General features: G+C 35.1%; 1 protein-coding gene across 1 annotated transcript in view; it reads left to right on the top strand.

Moving 5' to 3' along the window:
• Positions 1 to 20,188, top strand: part of PELI1 (pellino E3 ubiquitin protein ligase 1) — a 56,145-nt gene extending 35,957 nt beyond the window's left edge. The window contains exons 2-7 of the mRNA XM_059405972.1: positions 6,160 to 6,299; positions 9,286 to 9,415; positions 12,187 to 12,288; positions 16,726 to 16,923; positions 17,019 to 17,207; positions 17,765 to 20,188. Coding sequence (XP_059261955.1) covers positions 6,229 to 6,299; positions 9,286 to 9,415; positions 12,187 to 12,288; positions 16,726 to 16,923; positions 17,019 to 17,207; positions 17,765 to 18,331 — 1,257 coding nt within the window. The 5' untranslated portion in view covers positions 6,160 to 6,228 and the 3' untranslated portion in view covers positions 18,332 to 20,188. The remainder of the gene's footprint in view (positions 1 to 6,159; positions 6,300 to 9,285; positions 9,416 to 12,186; positions 12,289 to 16,725; positions 16,924 to 17,018; positions 17,208 to 17,764) is intronic.
• The last annotated feature ends 631 nt before the right edge of the window (positions 20,189 to 20,819 follow it).

Here is a 20,819-nt window from a genome sequence, read left to right on the forward strand (position 1 = left end):
ATCAAGAAACTGCTATAAATTCACCTCCCTTCCATGGTAGCTTAATTGGTTTCATAAAATGGCTCCTCCACAAATATATCAAAACAGTTCTGTTTGAGTCATCCTTTTGAAATCAACCAAAGGGAAACTCTAGTGTAGATGGGAGTCTGTTTCATTAGAGAATAATATATGCAGTCCACACCATTTTTCACCATAAAAGAAGCATTTCATGTTTTAAAACATTTTCTTTTTTTTTTCTCAGCATCCCTTTGTGCCTATTCACTTCCCCCATCAAAATAGAATATTATGTTTACATAATATTTTGTATTTGCTCTTTGTTTAGTATTTGTTTTGCTTCTTTTTATTTTTCAGGGCAGGAGTTCTGTGTTTAGTAGGTAGTAAGCAAGAGGCTGTGTGCAATGTAAATAAAAGAAAAAAAACATGTTATGCTGAAGGAGCAGTTTGAACAAAAATTGATTTCCCAGTTTTCCTTCTTTAAGTGAAACTGACAATTATATGTTAAAGAAAGTCATTCCTTTGGGAAGAGTTGATTAAAAAAACTTTAAACAACAAGCGATTGGAATGTTTTATCAAATTAATGAGACTATTTATAAGAAAACTATATAGTTTATAGCTCTTTTTTTATGTTTTCCCAGCCTACACAGAAAATAACACTATTTTAGAATGCGTTTCTTTAAAACAATTTAACTAGGGAAGGTCCCTGCCAATGAAAACATGCTTACTTTCTAAGGATCAAGCGGAGTTTTAAAATAATAGGTATTATAGGAAGCAGCCTTATTATTAGCAAGATTTTTTTCTTATCATTTTTTCCCAGTCTCAGGTAGAATTGTGCTATTTAATGTTCTTTTTTTTTTTTAATTTTTTAAAGATTTTATTTATTTGACAGGCAGAGATCACAAGTAGGCAGAGAGGCAGGCAGAGAGAGGGGGAAGCAGGCTCCCCACTGAGCAGAGAGCCTGATGCAGGGCTAGATTCTAGGACTCCGGGATCATGACCTGAGCCGAAGGCAGAGGCTTTAACCCACTGAGCCACCCAGGGGTGCCCCATGTGCTATTTAATGTTCTTTTTGTTAGATCATCACATTGGGATAGAACTGAATATATGAGATCAAACCAGCTAACTTAATTGAGTATCAACAGGTCGGGCCAGTAATTGAGGCACTAGAATATACTTTATAGAGATATCATTTCACATTCTCAAGTGAATTTAGGAATGACTTTAGGAATTAATTTTGAAGAATTCTGTTTTTTATTCAGATTTTAAATATAGAGAATACAGAAGGAGGGTGTGTACAAGAGCACCATCTAGCAACTTGGCTTTGTTAAAGATTCTAAACCACTCAAAATCATGACTCTTCAGAACATGAAAGATTCTAACACTTCTTTCCAACAAACGCCTGTCAACATGTATTAGAATTACAATGAAAGGTTCCACAAGTAGCTGTCATAGCATATGTTACTCATAGTTTAAGAATGGCAAGTTATATATCATTGGTTATATGCCATTTTGAATTTAAGAAAACTTTATCTTGGGTGATTTAAGTGTATAAACAGTACTACTAAAGTGTTTTATTATGGGTTTCAGATTATTAGATACAGAAGTAAAAGCCAAGCTTGGGTGTGTTCCCGTTATTGAAACTTTGATATTACTAATAAAATATCCCAAAATCTAAGGGACCTAAGAAGAGTAAGAATAATTGAAAGTTTGTTGATTTTCCTTGGCTAATTTGGCCAGGGTCTCTAGGAAGTATGGAATGGTGGATGTATGCTAGCCCTATTCCAGTTACTTGTCAAAGCTAAAAATTGTTCCTTTTGCTATCAAGGCGATGGGACTAAATCTATAGTCCTACATGTACATTCCTTATAAATTCTTATGTTAGAACCAGATGGTCTTGTATTTTTTACAGCTCCAAAATTCTCTTTATTCGACTTTAGTCCCTTCATTTTTAGAAATGAGGGAACATTGCTTTGTTCAAAGAACTAGAACTAGAACATGGACTAATATTTGTTAGCCATGCTATACGCTAGTATCAGCCAATTATGGGCATTCATATATATCACTTTCAGATTTTGGCCATATATGTGTACTTATTGATACTATTTAATACTATTAGATGACTTACCTCTTTAAGTAAATGTTTTTAAAAGGAACATTTTACTTCTATAAATGGAAAATTATCACTTTGTAAAAATAGAAAGTAACTCTAAATAGGAGTCTAAATCAAGACAAAGCCACAATATTAAAATTTAGTTTAAACTTTACATTTAATTCTTGTTATTAAATTTTTAATTTTTGCTGTTCCTGGTTAGAAATGTATCAAAGCAATGTTTTTTGTGTTTGACGGCAGTACTTTAATTTCTAACAAGAAAAGCACGGTTAAAGCTTCTAATTAAGCTTTGCTCAGCTTTTTGTAATGGGATGTTTCTGTGGGGGGGAATAAGAGGGTATGAATTCTTGTTTGTATATTAAAATCTGATTTAATATAGATCAGAAGGTCTTGGTAAATGGACCAAAATTGTTCTTTGGTTAATTTGAATTAATTTGTTTTAAAACTTCATTTTTTTCATTGAAGATTTTAGTTAGCTTCATGTTATTTCTTTTTCTAAATGGAGGATATTATCAGTATTGTTTATTTTACTGAAATAAAACATTTCTTTGGGGAGTTGAGAGAATTTTTTTTTTTTCATAGAATTGTAGCTCTTTATTTTTTTTTTTAAGATTTTTCTTTATTTTTTCAACAGAGATCACAAATGGCAGAGAGGCAGGCAGAGAGAGGGGGAAGCAGGCTCTCTGCTGTGCAAAGAGCCTAATGCGGGGCTTGATCCCAGGACCCTGAGATTGTGACCTGAGCCAAAAGCAGAGGCTTAACCCACTGAGCCACCTAGGCACCCAGAGAGTTGAGAGAATTTTGTAGAGTATTTGAATGGAGGAAAATTTTTAAAAATAGTTCTTAAGCGTATTTTATTTATTTAAAATAACTTCAGTGTTTCTTAAATTTACTAACAATAAAAATTAGTGTGTTTGAATTGCTGGTCTAAATGTGTATGTCAGTTATGAGGGATAAAAGAGGGTCAGAATGGTTAAGCCTTCTCCTTTTACTTGTTCTTTCTCATTGGGCTACAAATAGTCTGTGTTGCCTTCTCTCCAAAAGTGCTGCTGTAGAGGCTGTATTTCACTGTACTACAGAAAAAGACAAATAGGCATTTTTCATTCATTTTGTTTCCTGTGAAACTTGTTGGTGGAAGTATGAAGTCAGGAGGAGACTGTCATGGGTTAGCTAGTAAGAGTTGTGAAAACCTTTGTAAGAGGTCTAACAGGAAGATCATGGAGAGAATAGATGTAGGAAATAATTAGTCCCATTAAGCTGCTGATGAAATAGATACAGTATTATGGGGATTGTTTGTAGTATTTCTTCTGGCTTATCAGAAATACTAGTCTTGTTTTTCCTGTCAAATTTATATTTCTTAATTAAGCTTTTTAATTTGAAGTCATTGTAAATTCATATGTGGTCATAAGTTATAAGACAAGAGATTCTGTGTACCCTTCACACAGTTCCCCCCAATTGTAATATCTTGCAAAACTATAGTAAAATATCACAACCAGAATATTGACACTGGTAAAAACAGAACATTTCCATGACCACAGGGGTCCTTTCTGATGTCTTTCTGTTCCCACACCCACTTCCCTTTTACTCCTACCTACTCCTTAACATCCTAGCAAGCATTTATGTTTTTCCCATTTCTATAATTCTGTCATGTTAAGAGTGTTACATAAATAAAATCATTTATGTAACCTGTTTAGGTTAGCTTTTTTTTTAACTCAACATCATTCTCTAGAGATTCATCCTTGTTATTTCTTCTGCGTTCCTTTTTATTGCTGAGTACTATTCCACAACATGAATGTACCACAGTTTAATCATTCACTCAGTAAAGAACATCTGGACTATTTCCAGTTTTTGGCTATTATGAATAAGGCTGCTATAAGACATTCATGTACAGGTTTTATAACATAAATCTTCATTTCATTTCTCTAGAATAAATGCCAAGGTATGCCATATATAATTGTCTTAAATATTCCTTTACATACATTTGAAACCATCTCTGACAGTGTTAATAATTTTTGCTTTGACTTTCAGACATACTGTAGAAATCCAAGAAAAGGAAAGTTCATTGTATTTACCTGTATTTTTACTTACCATGTTCTTTCTTCTTTTCTGATGTTTCAGGGTTCGTCTATCAGTTTTCTTCTTAGAGAATTTCTGCTAGCCGTTCTAATAGAGTAGATCTGTGGTGACAACTTCTGCTTAATTTTCTCTCACCTGAGACTGTCTTGATTTCCCCTCCATTTTTGCTGGGTATAGGATTCTGGGTTGACAGTTCTTTTCTTTCAACACCTGAAAAAGATATGTTACTTTCTTGGCTTCTCTGAGGTATTTTGACATGGATTTTTTTAGGTTTATGCTCTATGAGTTTTGTTCAGCTTCTTGAATCTGTGGTTGTGGTTTCTTTTTCCAAATTTGCTAAGATTTCAGCCATTATATGAATACTTTTCAGTTCCATTCTCTTTCTTCTTTTTCTGGGTTCTAGTGATACAAGTATTAGCTCTTTTGCTGTGATCCCACAGGTTCATGAGGCTCTGCTCTTTCTTCATTTTTTTTTCCCTCGTCTTTCTTCCTGTCCATTTTCCCTCCTCCTCCCCCTCCTCCTCTTCCTTCTTCTTCTTCTTGTCTATTTTCCCTCCTTCTCCTCCTTCTTACCGATTTTCCCTCCTCCTCCCCTTCTTCCTCCTCTTCCTCTTTCTCTTCTTCTTGTCTGTTTTCCCTCTGTTGTTCAGATTAAGTAATTTCTCTCTTCTGGTTCACTGATTCTTTATTATGTCACTTTTATTCTGCTGGTAAGCCCGTCCTAAAAAGTGAGCATTTAAATTTTTGTCTCTCTGTGCAGACTTTTTTGTTTGTCCCAAATATGTTTGCATCTTATATTTTTATCATGATTGGTTTAAAATCCTTGTCTGGTAATTCTGATATCTCTGTCATCTCAGCTTCAGTATTTATTTCTTTTTGCATTGTCTTAAATCTTTATAGTTCTTAATACAATGAATGGTTTTCTGTTGAAACCTGGACATTTTGGTATTATGTTCTGAGACTCTGGATGTTACCTAAACCTACTATTTCCACTGTCTTTTTCTCTCACTGCCTTGGCTGGGGAATAGTGGCTGCCTTCTTTTTACTGCCAGATAGACATAGAAGTCCAGGTTCCATACTCAGCCTTCACTGACACCTAGCGCAAGGGAATCCTTGTTACTGCCATGTGGTGATGGAAGTCCAGGCTTCCCTAACACTGCTAGAGTAGAGGTGGGGGCATGTTACCAACCAGCAGGGTGAAAGTCTTGGATCCCTACTTGGCTGCCCGACAGTACCTTGGTTGGGGGCAGGGGGCTAGGCTTCTTTATTATGGCCTTGTGAGGTAGAAGTCTAGGCTCCCCACTAGGATCTTGCTTGTGTGGGCAGTGGTAGGGCCAGTGTTTTCTGTGGTGGTTGGCTATAGTAGAATAGTTATTGTCAAAAGTTATCTCTCTTACTAAGGCTGCCCCTTCCTCATTCCTTTAACTGGAGAAATAAAGCTTTTGGGGTGGCTTTTTGTTTGTTCATTTGGTTTTTGTCTCTGCCAATTGCTATTTCCAGGTTCCTGGATTGTTCAGCTCTAAATCTGGGATATAGGAACCATAAAGAAAACCCAGAGAAACTTAGCACTGTGTCACTCCTTGTGCCTCAAGGTCCCTAGCTGGTCTGTCTGCTCTCTATTTTTCAGAGTCTTCTTATGTTTTGTATATAATGTCCAGAGTTTGCAGTTGTACTTAGTGGAAATAATAGGGAACAATTACTCCTATTCCATCTTCCTAAAGTTACCAAATTTACATTTATAAACTATTTAAATAGAAGAACCAAATATATAAATAACCATTATTGGGGAATATATCATGCACTTTCTATATTATATAGAAAATATATAACTTTGCATAATATTGTGTGTATATAAAGAGAGAGAAAATTATATAACTTTGCACAATATTGTGCTCACAAGGACTGCTGGAAGATAACATCTTTATTTAAACTGAAATTCATTGTTCACACTATTAATGAAAACTTTTTGCCTCTAGGAGATAATGCAAAAGGTGTCCCAAGGCTCCTGACCAGTGAACAAAGATTTGAGAAAGACAGCCAAGCTCATGTTTTCTCCTGATCAAGAAAATCATCCATCCAAAGCACCAGTAAAATACGGTGAACTCATTGTCTTAGGGTAAGTTTTCTCCATCTGATGACACATAAAATTGAATAATTTATAGTGACTTTAACATCCAGATTGAAATTACTTTTTAGGGACGCCTGGGTGGCTCAGTTGGTTGGACGACTGCCTTCGGCTCAGGTCATGATCCCGGAGTCCTGGGATTGAGTCCCGCATCCGGCTCCCAGCTCCATGGGGAGTCTGCTTCTCTCTCTGACCTTTTCCTCGCTCATGTTCTCTCTCACTGTCTCTCTCTCAAATAAATAAATAAAATCTTAAAAAAAAAAAAGATTATTTATTAAAAAAAAATGAAATTACTTTTTAGATTGTATATCCTATCTATTTCCAAAAATGATTTAAAGCTACAGGATGATTATCTCAAAATAATATTGATAATGTTAAATCAAGAAACTCTTAATCCTCATTTTTATGCCATCTCTTAAAAGTGCTCATGTATGCATAAACTTTGCCTTACCGTTACTCTCAGAAAGAACAAAGCTTCTTAAAGATGAAAAATGTAAAATCTGTCCCATCTTTTAGAAAAGTATGACTCAGCTGCCTTTACCAAAATCCCTTCCCTGTTTAGGTCATTTCATATAAGTTAGTATTTATTTGTTCCTTTGTCCTTCTGAGATAGTTGTTGCTTTATGCATATGGTCCTATTCTTCTTGTGATAGAGTTGTACAGGCTAAAGATATGATGACTCTGAAGCCCAGAGTCTCACTACTTATTTGCTTTCTAAGTGTTCTCATCCATACAACTTACATAGACATAATCTAAAGAATAAGGAACAGATGATTCCATATTTCAGTTTATTCAATCTAAACTTGCATTAACTGTCAAAACTGAGAATATTAGTCCATTAGCAAGAGATTTCAGAAACTAGAAATTGCATATTTTACTTTCCCCCTGATGTTTCTTTTCTTCTGTCTAGAAATCAGCTCTAGGAACAATTATATGACTTTAGATATTTGAAACAACAGGTTTTAGAGTCATGTTGGTACAAGTTCTTGTTTAAGTGAGAATGTGTCCCTTGTTTCAGAGGAGAGAGTGAGAGAAAGTCAGATGATAATATGGAGTTAATGAGCTTGACTAGAAGTCATGAATGCTAGATTCCAGTGCCTATTCTACCATTGCTAATTATATGACCTTGGGCAAGTCACTTCATCATTCTGGGTCTTAGTTTCCTCTTCAGTAAAATGACAGACAAGATCATCTAAGGCCCATTGAGACCTAAAAATCTCTTTTCCCAAAAACAACTTAATACAACTTGAGATCACATAGATCTTAATATAGTAATGACTAACAGCTTCTAATTTCCAAAAATTATTCAAAGTTAAATTCTTCTACTAGGAATTCTGAGTCATTTGAAGACTGGAATTTAAAATTTAGTATATCGTTTAAACTGCCTTTCTTAGCCCAGCAGTTTCTCATCGTAGTTGTCTCTGTATCTGGCACTTGATTTCTTAAAATACAAATAATACTTCTTTCCAGCCCTCAGGAGAAATAAAGCTGGATAAGATTGTCAGTTTGGTGTTATTGCTACTGTAGAATAGAGTTTTGAGCTACAGAAACACAGTGTTTGGGAATAGAGAGTATATCCCCAGAAGAGAAACAAGTCAAGTAACTAAGCAGACAGAATAGTCAGGATCCACGTAGGACCGGTGGCAAAACACAGCCTAGAATTAGTGTTGTATTAACTAAGGGGTGTGACTCTGAGCTCTTAGCAAGGCTAGCAAGATTAGCAAGGGCTTTCTCCAACAGAAATCAGTGTGTTTTATTTTTTGTAAAGAATCAATATAATCTCTTACAGGAGATCTTTATCAAATATAATTTCTGTAAATTTGAGTAAAGCCCCTTCTCTTCCTTGTCAGCCACTACTGGAGGCCATTTTACAATCACATTCTCCTTCAACCTCAAAACTGTCCCTGGTCCCTCCTTCATTTTCCCTCAAGATTAACCAACTATATATAAGAGACCAGGAAACCAAAGATTTGCCAGGGGGCAGGGGGCAGTGAATGAGGAGAAATTATTATTAAGCCACTACTCAGGCCAAATGAAGCAAAAAAGAATTCAAAAAAGCATGGCACAAACACCTGGATTCAAATTCTAGTATTTTCATTGCCACTTGTGTGACCTTCAGAAGATGACTTAATTTCCCTGAGCCTCTAAGGAATTTTATTCCCCTGAGGAATAACTTAAATTCATAACTGGTAAAAGCCAAGTGATGCAAATCTCTAGAATTTTTATGTGGATGGATTAAATGAGGTGCTATATGGTAGAGAACACAATAGTGCCTAATACACAGTAAACACCCAAATGTTTTCTTGTGAACTTCTTTCCTATCCAATCCTCATTTACTTGCTTATTTTCAGGACATGTATATAGTATCATGGAGAAATGGTTATAAGATCTGAATGACAAAAATGTGTTTTGTCACTGTTTAGCAGGCATCTTTAATTAGATAGGTTTTCCCAACATAATGTGAATGTGTATGTGTGCATTCATGTCCTAAGTCTTATCAGACTTATCAAATGAGTCTAAAAATGTCTTATTTCAAAAGGTATTTAAAGTATTTAGTTGACAATTAAAGGAGATTCTGTTTTAGACAATTCATACTGTACTTTTAAAGGTTGTATTAGCACATGCAAACATCCACCTTTAAAAAACATAGAATGAGTCATAAGGAATCAGACATGCCATTAATCAGCTCTTGATTATCTTGAATAAAAGAGGGAAGAAAAATACAGATAATTTAAAGCTATTTATAATCCAAAAAATACTTCTTTGTGACTTGGAATGTAACCAGAATATCATTTTGTTTCATACTCAGACAGCTGGTCTAGGGATCAGTAATTACTGAAGGGAATTTGAGATACTTACAGTGTGCTAATAGATAATTAATTGGAGATCGATCCATATTTTAAGGCAAAGTAAAACATTTGTTTCAGAATTGTGTGGTTCTTACAAGAGATCACCTAAACTTTTTTCCCCCCACCAGGTATAATGGATCTCTCCCAAACGGTGACAGAGGAAGAAGGAAAAGTAGGTTTGCTTTGTTTAAAAGACCTAAGGCAAATGGGGTGAAGCCCAGCACTGTGCATATCGCTTGTACTCCTCAGGCTGCAAAGGTAAAAAGCAAACAAACCCAAATTAAACTAAATAAGTTAACTTGAGAAATTGAAAGACCCGTACATGTTGTTTATGTTCTCTAGGGTTCCCTTCACATTCTGTACCAGAAGTTTCCTTTTGTTTCAATGGGAGCAGACACTTTGGAGACATTACTTGAAAGGCTGCCATATAGAAGGGCATCAGACTTTTTTTTTTTTTTTTTTTTTTAAATAAAAAACCAGGATCAGTGGGTAGAAATTAGGAGGAAACATTCCCTTTCAATAAGAAATTTTTAAAAAGGTAGGTTGGGACCAGGGCTTTATCTAGTATTTAGAATTATACAGCTGTCTACCCTGAGAAGTAGGGAGTTTCCACTGGTACTAGAGGGGCCTTGCCAATGAATGTAGTATATAATAAGCATACTCAGGTAGTTGAAGCATTGTATAGATGAGGTGATTTTTTTAAACTCAGGGTTAATTGTGTGATTCTTACAGGAGATCTTTATCAAAGATTCTGCTTATGCTCTTATTTTTTTGTTTGCTTGTTTTATGGGCCTCAAAGCTTTTAACATAGTGCCTTGAACAAAATGGACCACAGTTAACTATTAAATTGAATCAAAACTATAAAAGCAAATACCCAACTGTATTGGCTCCTTTATCTTTCCCTGCCAAAATATCCAGAACCTGAGCCATCATTTCAGGACACTCAGGCTTTTCCTGGAGTGATAGACAGTTTGGGGGGAATTTTAAATCTTTACATTTCTGTGAATTCTTCTACTTCCAGTTTCATAATACAGAATTTGTATTGGATATTGTGTTGTGTGAATAAAAATTACAAAGTCTCTCACCTTCTGGAATTAATTGTATCTTTAGCTAGGCAGCCCCAACATGTGCATTAATATTATACCCCTGAGATATATCTCTGTAAGTTAAATGAAAAAGAGATGGAGAAATTGGCATATGGTGACTTGTTTTAGGTCATAGCTCCAGTCCCTGAAGTTAATTGAATTTTTGTATCCCACATGGTGTCTAGAACAGTCTTCATGTCTTGATGCAGCCTCTCATCTATTACTGTTTGAAACCCTGTAAATGTAGAAAAGGGACAGTTTCTTTCAAATGTTTCTTTTTGTTCCTTTGCAGAGAAAGGTTGTGCTAAGCAGGTAGTGAGAGTGAATGAAAGCTAATGACCCAACCCGAGGAGCTCGATGCCAGACCTGCCCTGGCAGCAGTGCTCTTACATTGGGTGTATGCCACTTCTTTGTGCAGGGTTGTTACATCTGTTGTCCCTACCACTAATGCCATGTAAGCCTGCAAATCACAGCCAGAAAATGCTCCTACATATTTCCAAGTGCCCCTTTCACAGCTACTACTACCTCTGGTTGAGAACCACTAGCAGAGGGAAAATAGTTATAATCTCTATATCTAAAATACCTGTTCTGGCAATCATCTGGGAGAAGGTTAAACTCTGCCTTTCAGTCCAGTGAGAACTTAACTAGACATAGTTCTTACTCTTAATATAATTAAGACTAGGTTTAATTGCTAATAAAGCCAGAGATTACAATGTCAAAGTACACAAAAACTTGTGTTTTTTAAATCTCTTTAGCCATTAAGAACACGTTACTTCCAAGATTCTGGGCAGTTATTTGATTGAAAAATCATTGCTTTATGCTAAGTTAAAGTAATTAAAGGTTTTAAAAATCTATAAACAATTTTTATTTATTTTTAAAACATCAGCAACATGCATGGGAATGATGTACATGCATTAATGAGGTTAAGATACCTCTATGAAGAGAGCAGAGTGAGAGAAACATGTAAGCAGCCTTGACACTCTGTTGAATTTAAGAAACCAGAAGCAAAAATGGCATTGTTATGCTTCGATAAAGCTTGGTATCCAGGTGGTTTTTTAAAATTTTCTTTAAGTATTTGAAAATTTCACAGCCTTAATTAACTTTAAATCTATTATTTTAAGGCTTTATCTATTACAGATAGATTACCTACAAATTGAAACCAAGTGAGATTTTATAATGCCACGGTTCTAATTAAGAAACATTTTTTGAATTTAGCTTCTTTGCTTTACGTCTTTGTATCCGTTTTCCTTTTACGCAACCTGTCTCCACTTCCTTTGTGCAGGTTTTCCCCCTTTCTGATATTATCTTCAACTCAAATACATAGAAAATGCCCAAAAACAAAACCAAAAAGTTCTTTTTAGCAATGTTTTTAGTTTTAGTTTGGGATAAGTCAGAAGTACCATCGTAAGCATTATGTCCATTTCCTTTGGTGTAAGGTTTAATCATTCTATGAATTTTTCCGTATTTGCCCAGCATATGACAAATATTTGTCACCAGTAGAGTCACAGAATGATTAAGAAAAACATTTAACTCTGCATGTTGGTAACTTGTTTATAACTCTTTGAATTACTTTAAATATAAGAATCTTATCTTGTAAAATTTTGTATTTTCTCCTTAATAAAGTATAATCGAGTACTATTTTCAGTTTCTACATGGAGTTTCATTTTGATTACTTTATAATAAAAATATTTATAAGGGAAACCCAGATTTTACAGTGTTTTTATACAATGAAATTATGCTTACTCTAGAATCTTCAAAGTATTCTTGTACACCCCACTCAGTCTGAGTAACTACTATCACAGCTCACATTACAGAAAAGTTACTAATTTCTACCTTAAATTTTGGGAGAAAATATATCAAACATGTGATAGATTACTTTTCTTTTTTGAATTTGATTTGATTGGCCTACCAGCTAATTTTTGCTATTAATATTTTCTTTCTTAGGCAATAAGCAACAAGGACCAGCACAGCATATCATATACTTTATCTCGGGCCCAGACAGTGGTGGTTGAATATACTCATGACAGCAACACAGATATGTTTCAGGTACTATAACATCTGAATTTTTTTTTTTTTTCTTGAAAAAACAAAAAAGTTGACAACCTGTTGTCTGTGACTTTTGCTGTGGTCGGTTTGATGATGATCATATTTTAGTCAAGTATTACATTAAAATATATATTGATTTCTAAATCTCATATATAGAAGTCAGCATAGCATGGTTTAAAAATGGGCTCTGGTGAACATTACTTAATCACTCTATGCCTCAGTTTCCTCCTGTGAAGTGCAGATAATAGAGCTTCCTTCATAGGACATTTAGGAGGCTTAAATGTGTTAGTACATGTAAAGTGCTCAAAGCTGGGCCAGAGAGCTGGTAAACACTTAGCAATTAATAATAGTGGTTATAAAAATAGCTTAGTTAGCTGTTATCAGAAAAAAAAACAAACAAATAGTCTGCACATACTTGTGACTTTTTTTTGCCACCGTTTCCCACCTTCCTCTCTAGGTAGCAAAATGTACAGGCGATCTCTAATTGTCTGTATAATGTTTGCGATCAGGCTTGTTTTTTAGCACATATTTTCTGCTACTAATGCAGTTAAAGTTTTTTTTTTTTTCCTGCCTCTCATTTTTGTACCAATCCAGTGCTGATGTTTTCATAAACTTAATAGATTATAGAACAGTCAAACCCAAAGATATAAACAGGATCCATGATGCCTTCTCTTGTTTGGCTTTGTAGAGCCTGGATTTTTGGAAACAAATAAGACATAAAGTACCCAATAATGTTGCTTTTGCAATTACTGTCTCAGTGACTTCTCAAATTTTTTTTGTTTTGTTTTATAAGATTAAATAGAAAAGGCCTGGAGATGTCTTTAATTATAACCAATAGCAAAATATTTCTCATTGAAGTCAATTGTTCCCCTCTAGCCCTTCTAGTAAAATACTGAATTTTTTAGAATAGGGTCTCTATAGTTAATATCAGAGTATGGATGTATGTTTATCTTTCTTGCTTTTGCCAAAAAAAATTTAAAATAAATAACACTCTTAATGAAGATTAAGGTTGGGATCTTAATGAGAACCTAACACAAGCTTTAGGATAATTTTCCACATTTTATTTTACTGACAACCAGTTAAAATAAATATGCTTAATTAGCTTTTTTTTTTTTTAAGGTTTTTTTTTTTTTGACAGAGAGAAATCACAAGTAGATGGAGAGGCAGGCAGAGAGAGAGAGACAGAGAGAAGCAGGCTCCCCGCTTGAGCAGAGAGCCCGATGCGGGACTCGATCCCAGGACCCCGAGATCATGACCTAAGCCGAAGGCAGCGGCTTAACCCACTGAGCCACCCAGGCGCCCGCTTAATTAGCTTTTTTAAAAAGTCAAGATGTTACCTAGATGTTTGACCCCAGACTAGAAGTTTTGTTTCAGAAGATACCTTGTATTCATTTGTTTACCCCTTGTTTTTTGTCAAAACTTACTGAAGTCTTGTGAGTTAAAAGTTATAGTTAGTTGGGGGCAGAATTGGGATTAAACCAGGCATTCTGAATTATAGAACAGTGTCTTTGCCATTTTATGAAGGTCCTTAAATAACTTTCAACATTTTTTTTTCCTTTTCATAAAGGAATAGAGTTTTTCTTAAATAGTCTTCATAATGTTCTTTCTACAAAGCATGAGACCAGTGAAAAATCCAAACATTTCTACATCAAAAAAAAAACAGAGATATATCTGAAACTACCCTGATAAATTAACCAGTCTTTGAGGAACTGGTTTTATAACCATTCTGAGATTACCTGCCTTCCACACTGAACAAAGAATATTTATTGTTCAATTCATCAACTATTCAAACTCTGACTCTCTGCATTGGTTAACACTATGAAGTAAATAAAGGAGACATTACAAGTTGTTTATATTCATAGGTGGTACACTGGCAGTCTAAATATGAAGTACAAGTTTCTGATTGGGTTGAAGAAGGGTGAGGGAAAGACTTCATAGTAGTGCCTTTTTATCCAGATATGTTTGGAGTTTTTTTGTTTGTTTGTTTGTTTGTTTTAATGAAATTTGAGTAGGATTTTATCAGTCCAGCCAGTAGAAAGGCATTCTGACAAAAGAGATGGCAAAGTGTAGTAGAAGATTGACCAATGAGGGGCACCTGGGTGGCTCAGTGGGTTAAAGCCTCTGCCTTCGGCTCAGGTCATGGTCCCAGGGTCCTGGGATCGAGCCCCGAGTCAGGCTTGCTGCTCAGCAGGGAGCCTGCTTCCTCCTCTCTCTCTGCCTGCTTGTGATCTCTGTCCATCAAAATAAATTTAAAAAAAAAAACAAAAAGAAGATTGACCGATGAGCTGCTTGCAGCTAGAATATACTTTTTATGTGAATAGCAATGATAGGAAATTAAGCTGCATCAGTGGGATGCAAATTGTGAAGTCAGTTTCTAATTATTACAGAAATAAGGAACTAAGGGCGCCTGGGTGGCTCAGTGGGTTAAGCCGCTGCCTTCGGCTCAGGTCATGATCTCAGGGTCCTGGGATCGAGTCCCGCATCAGGCTCTCTGCTCAGCGGGGAGCCTGCTTCCTCCTCTCTCTCTCTCTCTCTCTGCCTGCCTCTCTGCCTACTTGTGATCTCTCTCTGTCAAATAAATAAATAAAATCTTTAAAAAAAAAAAAAAGAAGGAAGGAACTAAGAAGTTTGAATAGTCTGTAAGGAACTGTTACGGTTTTTAATGAGAGTGGGAGGGAATGACATGGTAAGATCTATACCTTTAAAGCTAATAGTGGCAGTTAGAAAGAGGAGGAATTACTAAAATTTATCTTACCACATAGTTATATTTTGTCAACTGATCATGATCACATAGGTTTTTTTCTCTTTGTAGATACTTAACATATCTTCCTTCTTACCAATCTTGACCAATATTGCTTTGAAGTCTTAAATCTCCTCTAAGACACAGATCAAGTTTCAACTGTTTTGGAACAATCTCTCCTTCCAAATAAGTGCCCCTTCTGAATATCTTGATTCTAAATACCAATCCTCAATCCATTCCTGGGCCTACATCTTTTGGATCTAAAGGAGTCTTTTATTCTTAGAACTATTTTTAGTTTCAAAAGGCTGAGACCATTTTCTTTGGATATCATATCTTAAAAAGCAGGAAAAGGGACATCCAATCTTAAGTTTGTTAACCAGCCAGTTTTCTTCTAAAACTATCCAAACTAAAGAAAGACTTACACTAGATAAGACAAAAATGCTAAAAGGATCTTATCTAAAAGTATGTGGTTATGAGGAATTCTTGAGACTTAACTATGCTAAGAATGACTTTGAAGTGTCATCATCATTGTAGAGGGTCAGTGTTTTTTCTCAGTATCCACTTTCTTCAATTTTATGATATTACTTTATAACCAGTACATGAATGAACTCATCATTTTTAAATGTTTGCTTTAAAACTCTGTGACACTTATCAGGTCTGTCATCTATTCCATAGATTTCTTTTTTTCTTTTCATTTTTAAATGTTTACTTTAAAACCCTGTGACACTTGATCAGTTCTGTCATCTGTTTCCTTTTTTTTTCCCTCAACTTTCATCTTTCAAAATAAAAATTAATTTATTTACTAGCTAGTACCTCTGGAGATTTTTAATTTGCTCACCCATCCACCAGAACTCTGATCTGGGAACCTTGTCTCTCTAAAACATGGCTGAGAACCAGGAAGAAAATAAAAAGGACATCTAGGCATATAAAATAAAGGCCATGTAGGCCACACACTAAAATTCCTTTTCTTTGCTTCCTGGAGAATCTTTTAGGTATTTACCAAGAACCTTTTGAAAGACTGTTCTTTAAAGTTTAGTTTTTTTAATTTCTCAACCCACAGCAGAATAATAGTGACTAGTTAGAGGAGGGGTATGCTGCTAGAGTCAGGTATGCCCAACCGCAAGAAGTGATAGCTGACAACCTCACAGAACACACAAGAATATCTATAAAGTATACATAAGACCTCAAAGGAAGCTATGTAAACCCATAACGTAAGGATCAGCCTTCTTGTACATTGCTATAGCACCTGAAGACATTACTGCATTTAGTGTAGTATAAATGGTATTCATAGTTCAATGTCCTGGAGTCATCATAACATAGTGTATGTTCACTATATTCTGTTAAAGAAGGTAGAGTAATACATGGTAGCCATATTTCCATCCAGAGGGATTAAAATTAAAATCTGCAGCCATCTAGAAATCTCAGCCATCCTAAATTCTGCATTCCCTGAGGGTTTCATATATTCTGGATGGTAAGTTCCTACTTACTCCTATGCTCTAAATAATTATTAAGTCACAACAAGTTCGACAGATTAATTTTCTAGGGTGTAGATGCTCTCAGAGTTATGTTTGCACTTTAGAAATCTCAGAGGCTTAATGATTTCATCTTCTTGTACCTTTTTTTTTTCTTGTACCTTTCTTGAATGGATTTTCCAGTGTTCCTTTCAATAGGTTTATAGATATTTCTTTTTCCCTTAGATTGGTCGGTCTACTGAAAGTCCCATTGATTTTGTAGTAACTGACACAGTTCCTGGAAGCCAAAGTAATTCTGATACACAGTCAGTGCAAAGCACTATATCAAGATTTGCCTGTAGAATCATATGTGAACGGAATCCCCCCTTTACAGCACGGATTTATGCTGCAGGATTTGACTCATCAAAAAACATCTTTCTTGGGGTAAAGAACTTTTTTCCTGAATGGTGCATTATTTTTAACCATTTCTGTTTCCAAATTCCTAAGAACTGGAAGCTCACTATTTTTATTGCTACTAGGAGAAGGCTGCCAAATGGAAGACATCAGATGGGCAGATGGATGGTTTGACAACTAATGGCGTTCTTGTTATGCATCCACGCAATGGGTTCACAGAAGACTCCAAGCCTGGAATATGGAGAGAAATATCAGTGTGTGGAAATGTATTCAGCCTGCGGGAAACCAGATCAGCCCAGCAGAGAGGAAAAATGGCAAGTATTGAGATGTAGCTTCTTACTTACTTCCACTAAACACATTGGGTGTGTTGGATTGAATGCATTACATAATTCCAAAAACTTAAATCTCTTGCTGACACAGAGTACTTAAGTCTGACTATCAAAAACGCTGACCACTAAATATTATACTACAGGGTATTATCTTAAGGTTTCAATCAGGACCTTTAAAAATTTGTTCTTTCATGTTATGTTAATATATTTTAAAACCTAAGCTTTCCTAAATTAGATAACACTGTGTATTTTCTACCTCTTTGGCCATGATATATATAGGAAATATTAGACTTACTGAGTAGCCAGGTGTTTTAATCATAAATTGTCTTTACTATAAGGCTGAGAAGAAATATGTTCCTGTTCAATATTTTATCCTTGATTTTCAGACTTAAATTTTTCATGACTGCCAATAGAGCTTCTTATATTTAGTAATAATCATAGGAAATCTCAGTTCTTGAGTAAGGAGCATATAAGACCAAAACTCTTATGTAAAAATTGAAAACATAGTGGTAAATGTATTTTTTGATTCTTGTTTCCTCTAGGTGGAAATTGAAACCAATCAGTTACAAGATGGCTCATTAATTGACCTCTGCGGTGCAACGTTGCTGTGGCGTACTGCAGAAGGCCTTTCCCACACTCCTACAGTGAAGCATTTAGAAGCTTTAAGACAGGAAATCAATGCAGCACGACCTCAATGCCCCGTAGGGTTCAACACACTAGCATTTCCTAGTATGAAGAGGAAAGATGTTGTCGATGAAAAACAACCATGGGTGTATCTAAACTGCGGCCATGTGCATGGCTATCATAACTGGGGAAACAAAGAAGAACGTGATGGAAAAGATCGTGAATGTCCCATGTGTAGGTCTGTTGGTCCCTATGTCCCTCTGTGGCTTGGATGTGAAGCTGGATTTTATGTGGACGCCGGCCCTCCAACCCATGCATTCAGCCCATGTGGGCATGTGTGTTCAGAAAAGACAACTGCTTATTGGTCCCAGATCCCGCTTCCTCATGGTACTCATACTTTTCATGCAGCCTGCCCCTTTTGTGCACATCAGTTGGCTGGTGAACAAGGCTACATCAGACTTATTTTCCAAGGACCTCTAGACTAACAGACAGTTGTCCTCCAGGACTACATTATAAATTTATAAGCTAAGTGAGTTGGGTTTTCCAACCTGTTGTCCATGTCACAGTTTCTCTGCTCTGGTCATTTGCATTAAGATGAAGAATTTTTTTAAACATTTATAATAAAAAGTAACAATTTCTGATCAAAAAATCTGGGAAACTCAAGGAAAAGAATTTCTGAAAGTACCAGACTTCTGAATTCTGAGTTTTGGAAATATATTTTGAGGATGAAAAGACACAGTCTAATTTGTTGCCTTCCTTTTAGTGTTTTTGAATCACCCATCCTCAGTGTTGAAAATTGTTTCATATAACTGAGGGTACTGTTGGTTCAAACTATGTTAGTTTACAGTTTGTTGCAAACATTGTAAAATACAGCAACATGTATATTAACTTTTTTCTATTTATCTTTATTATAGAAAACATCTTAGAATGTTCTTGATAGAGTAGCATGGTAATGATGGTGTCACACTCTTGGTGTGAATGGTAGTTTAGTGAGCACAGCTCAAGGATTTCTAAGCTTAGAAAGAAGGACAAGAGAGCCTCTCTCCCTACCCCCTTCTAAATATGGAATTTGGTAAATTAAAATACTTTGTAAAACCAAATTCATATTAATTATTATTGTGTAAGAGCTGTTTGTTTTTAACCACATTGAATATAATCAGGAAGGTTTTTTTCTTAATGTTTCTCTCAAGTGTAGTATATAACAAAAAATGCTAAGAAACATTTTATATGCTCCTTTGAATATGCAATTTAATCTAGATTATCTATTTTTCTCCCATGATAACTAATCTGTTTTTAGTACCAGCAACATTTGGCAAGTTTATTTTTTAGATATAAACTGTGGTTCATCTGTTCACTGTTTCTAGAAAAAAAATTTTTCATGAGAAAACGCATAAATTAACAAGGAGGAGAGTGTCTTGATTTGCTTTTAGAAAAATAAATAAGTTGATTATTCTGTGTGTGATTTTATCCAGGCATTAAGAAATGTAGAGAGAGATAAAGGGTTCAATGACAATAGTGCCCCCTCTTTTTTTTTTAACCTAGCAGACCAGCCTTAACTTTGTGGGCTTTGAATCCTAAGGAGAGTTGCCACCGTGTGACTCAAGGAAATGTTTGGTTGGCAGATGAGCACCAGTGACAGCCGAGTAGAGGAACATACTTGCATGGTATGTTTATTCTCTAATTCCAGTAAGTTCTTTGCTTAAAGAAGCAAGGAAACGTTTCTTCACTCCCTCCCCTCCCCTTTCTTTAATACACCACAAGAGAAGTATAGACAGTTGCACTACATCAAACCCTTTGTGACACTTGTAGAAATCAGTACACTTTTAGAGTAGACAGAATCTTTTTTTTTTTAATCTTTTGATTTGTTTTTCCTTTAGTTCAAAAGTTGTGTAATAATTGACTCTAGCAAATTTTCGTATGTGGTAGTATAGCTTTAATTTATCATAACTATTACTATGCTGTTCTGAATTTTCTTTTGGTTTAAAAAAAAAAAAAAAAAAAAAACCTGTTGCTTAGAAGCCATGAACTATTTTACTTTAATTCAACTTGTCAAAATTTCCTTGTTTTTAAAAAATGATCATTTGGGTTCACTCAGGAAATGCATGTCAGGAAACTTGTATTATAAGTTTACTAGTTGTGATGTATCCGTAACTGCTGTTACCCCCTTTTCAAAGAAATATAATTGATTTTGAAGTTTTCTAGTCACATGCTTTGTGACTAATGCAAGGAAATCAAGCCCTGTGTTGTATTTGTTCTAGTCATTTCTATTCAGGCTATATATTGTAGCTAATTTTTATTTGCAATTAATTTATTCAAACTAAGTAAATACTTTTCAAAATAGATACTTGAATTTGTCTCTGTGAGTTCGTTTTTGCATAACTGAGAATGGGAAACCAGAAATGAAAACTTGTGGACAAATCTACCCCTGACTTCAAAAATATTCACTTGAAATAGATAAAGAATTTGCATTTAATGTAACACTTCAAATCTCTGGTTCTTTTGGGAAAGCATCTCTTACTTATTAATAAAAGAACTTTGTTTAGTGGTCGAATAATTGAAGCTTTAGTTAAGCCCTGCTACGGAGTTGGCTTTCTGCAAGGATGTGATACTAGACTGTTGAAACAGTGCTTCACTGACTATGAAAAGACAGGTTCATTTTCTACCAAATTCAAGTTTTGAAAACTCCAGTAATTTAAATCATTAGGTGTATTTCTGTTCAAGCATTTTGAATATTTGTTCTGTCATTTTGCTGATGCCTAATGGAACACTTTTAGTTACTTAGTTGTATTAAGGGAATATCAGTATCCTGGCCAAGGAGAAGAAGTCATATTTAGATCTCCCAAATGTACTTGAAAGAAAGATCATCTTTATGGCTTAACTCTTTTATCAAAGTGATCTTACCATCTAAATGTTCCTTAATTTATATAGGGAAGTTCCCATCATCTAAAATATTAGGGTCTTGATGTGAGATAC

This window comes from Mustela nigripes, chromosome 7 (assembly GCF_022355385.1).
Source record: "Mustela nigripes isolate SB6536 chromosome 7, MUSNIG.SB6536, whole genome shotgun sequence".
Classification (NCBI taxonomy): domain Eukaryota; kingdom Metazoa; phylum Chordata; class Mammalia; order Carnivora; family Mustelidae; genus Mustela; species Mustela nigripes.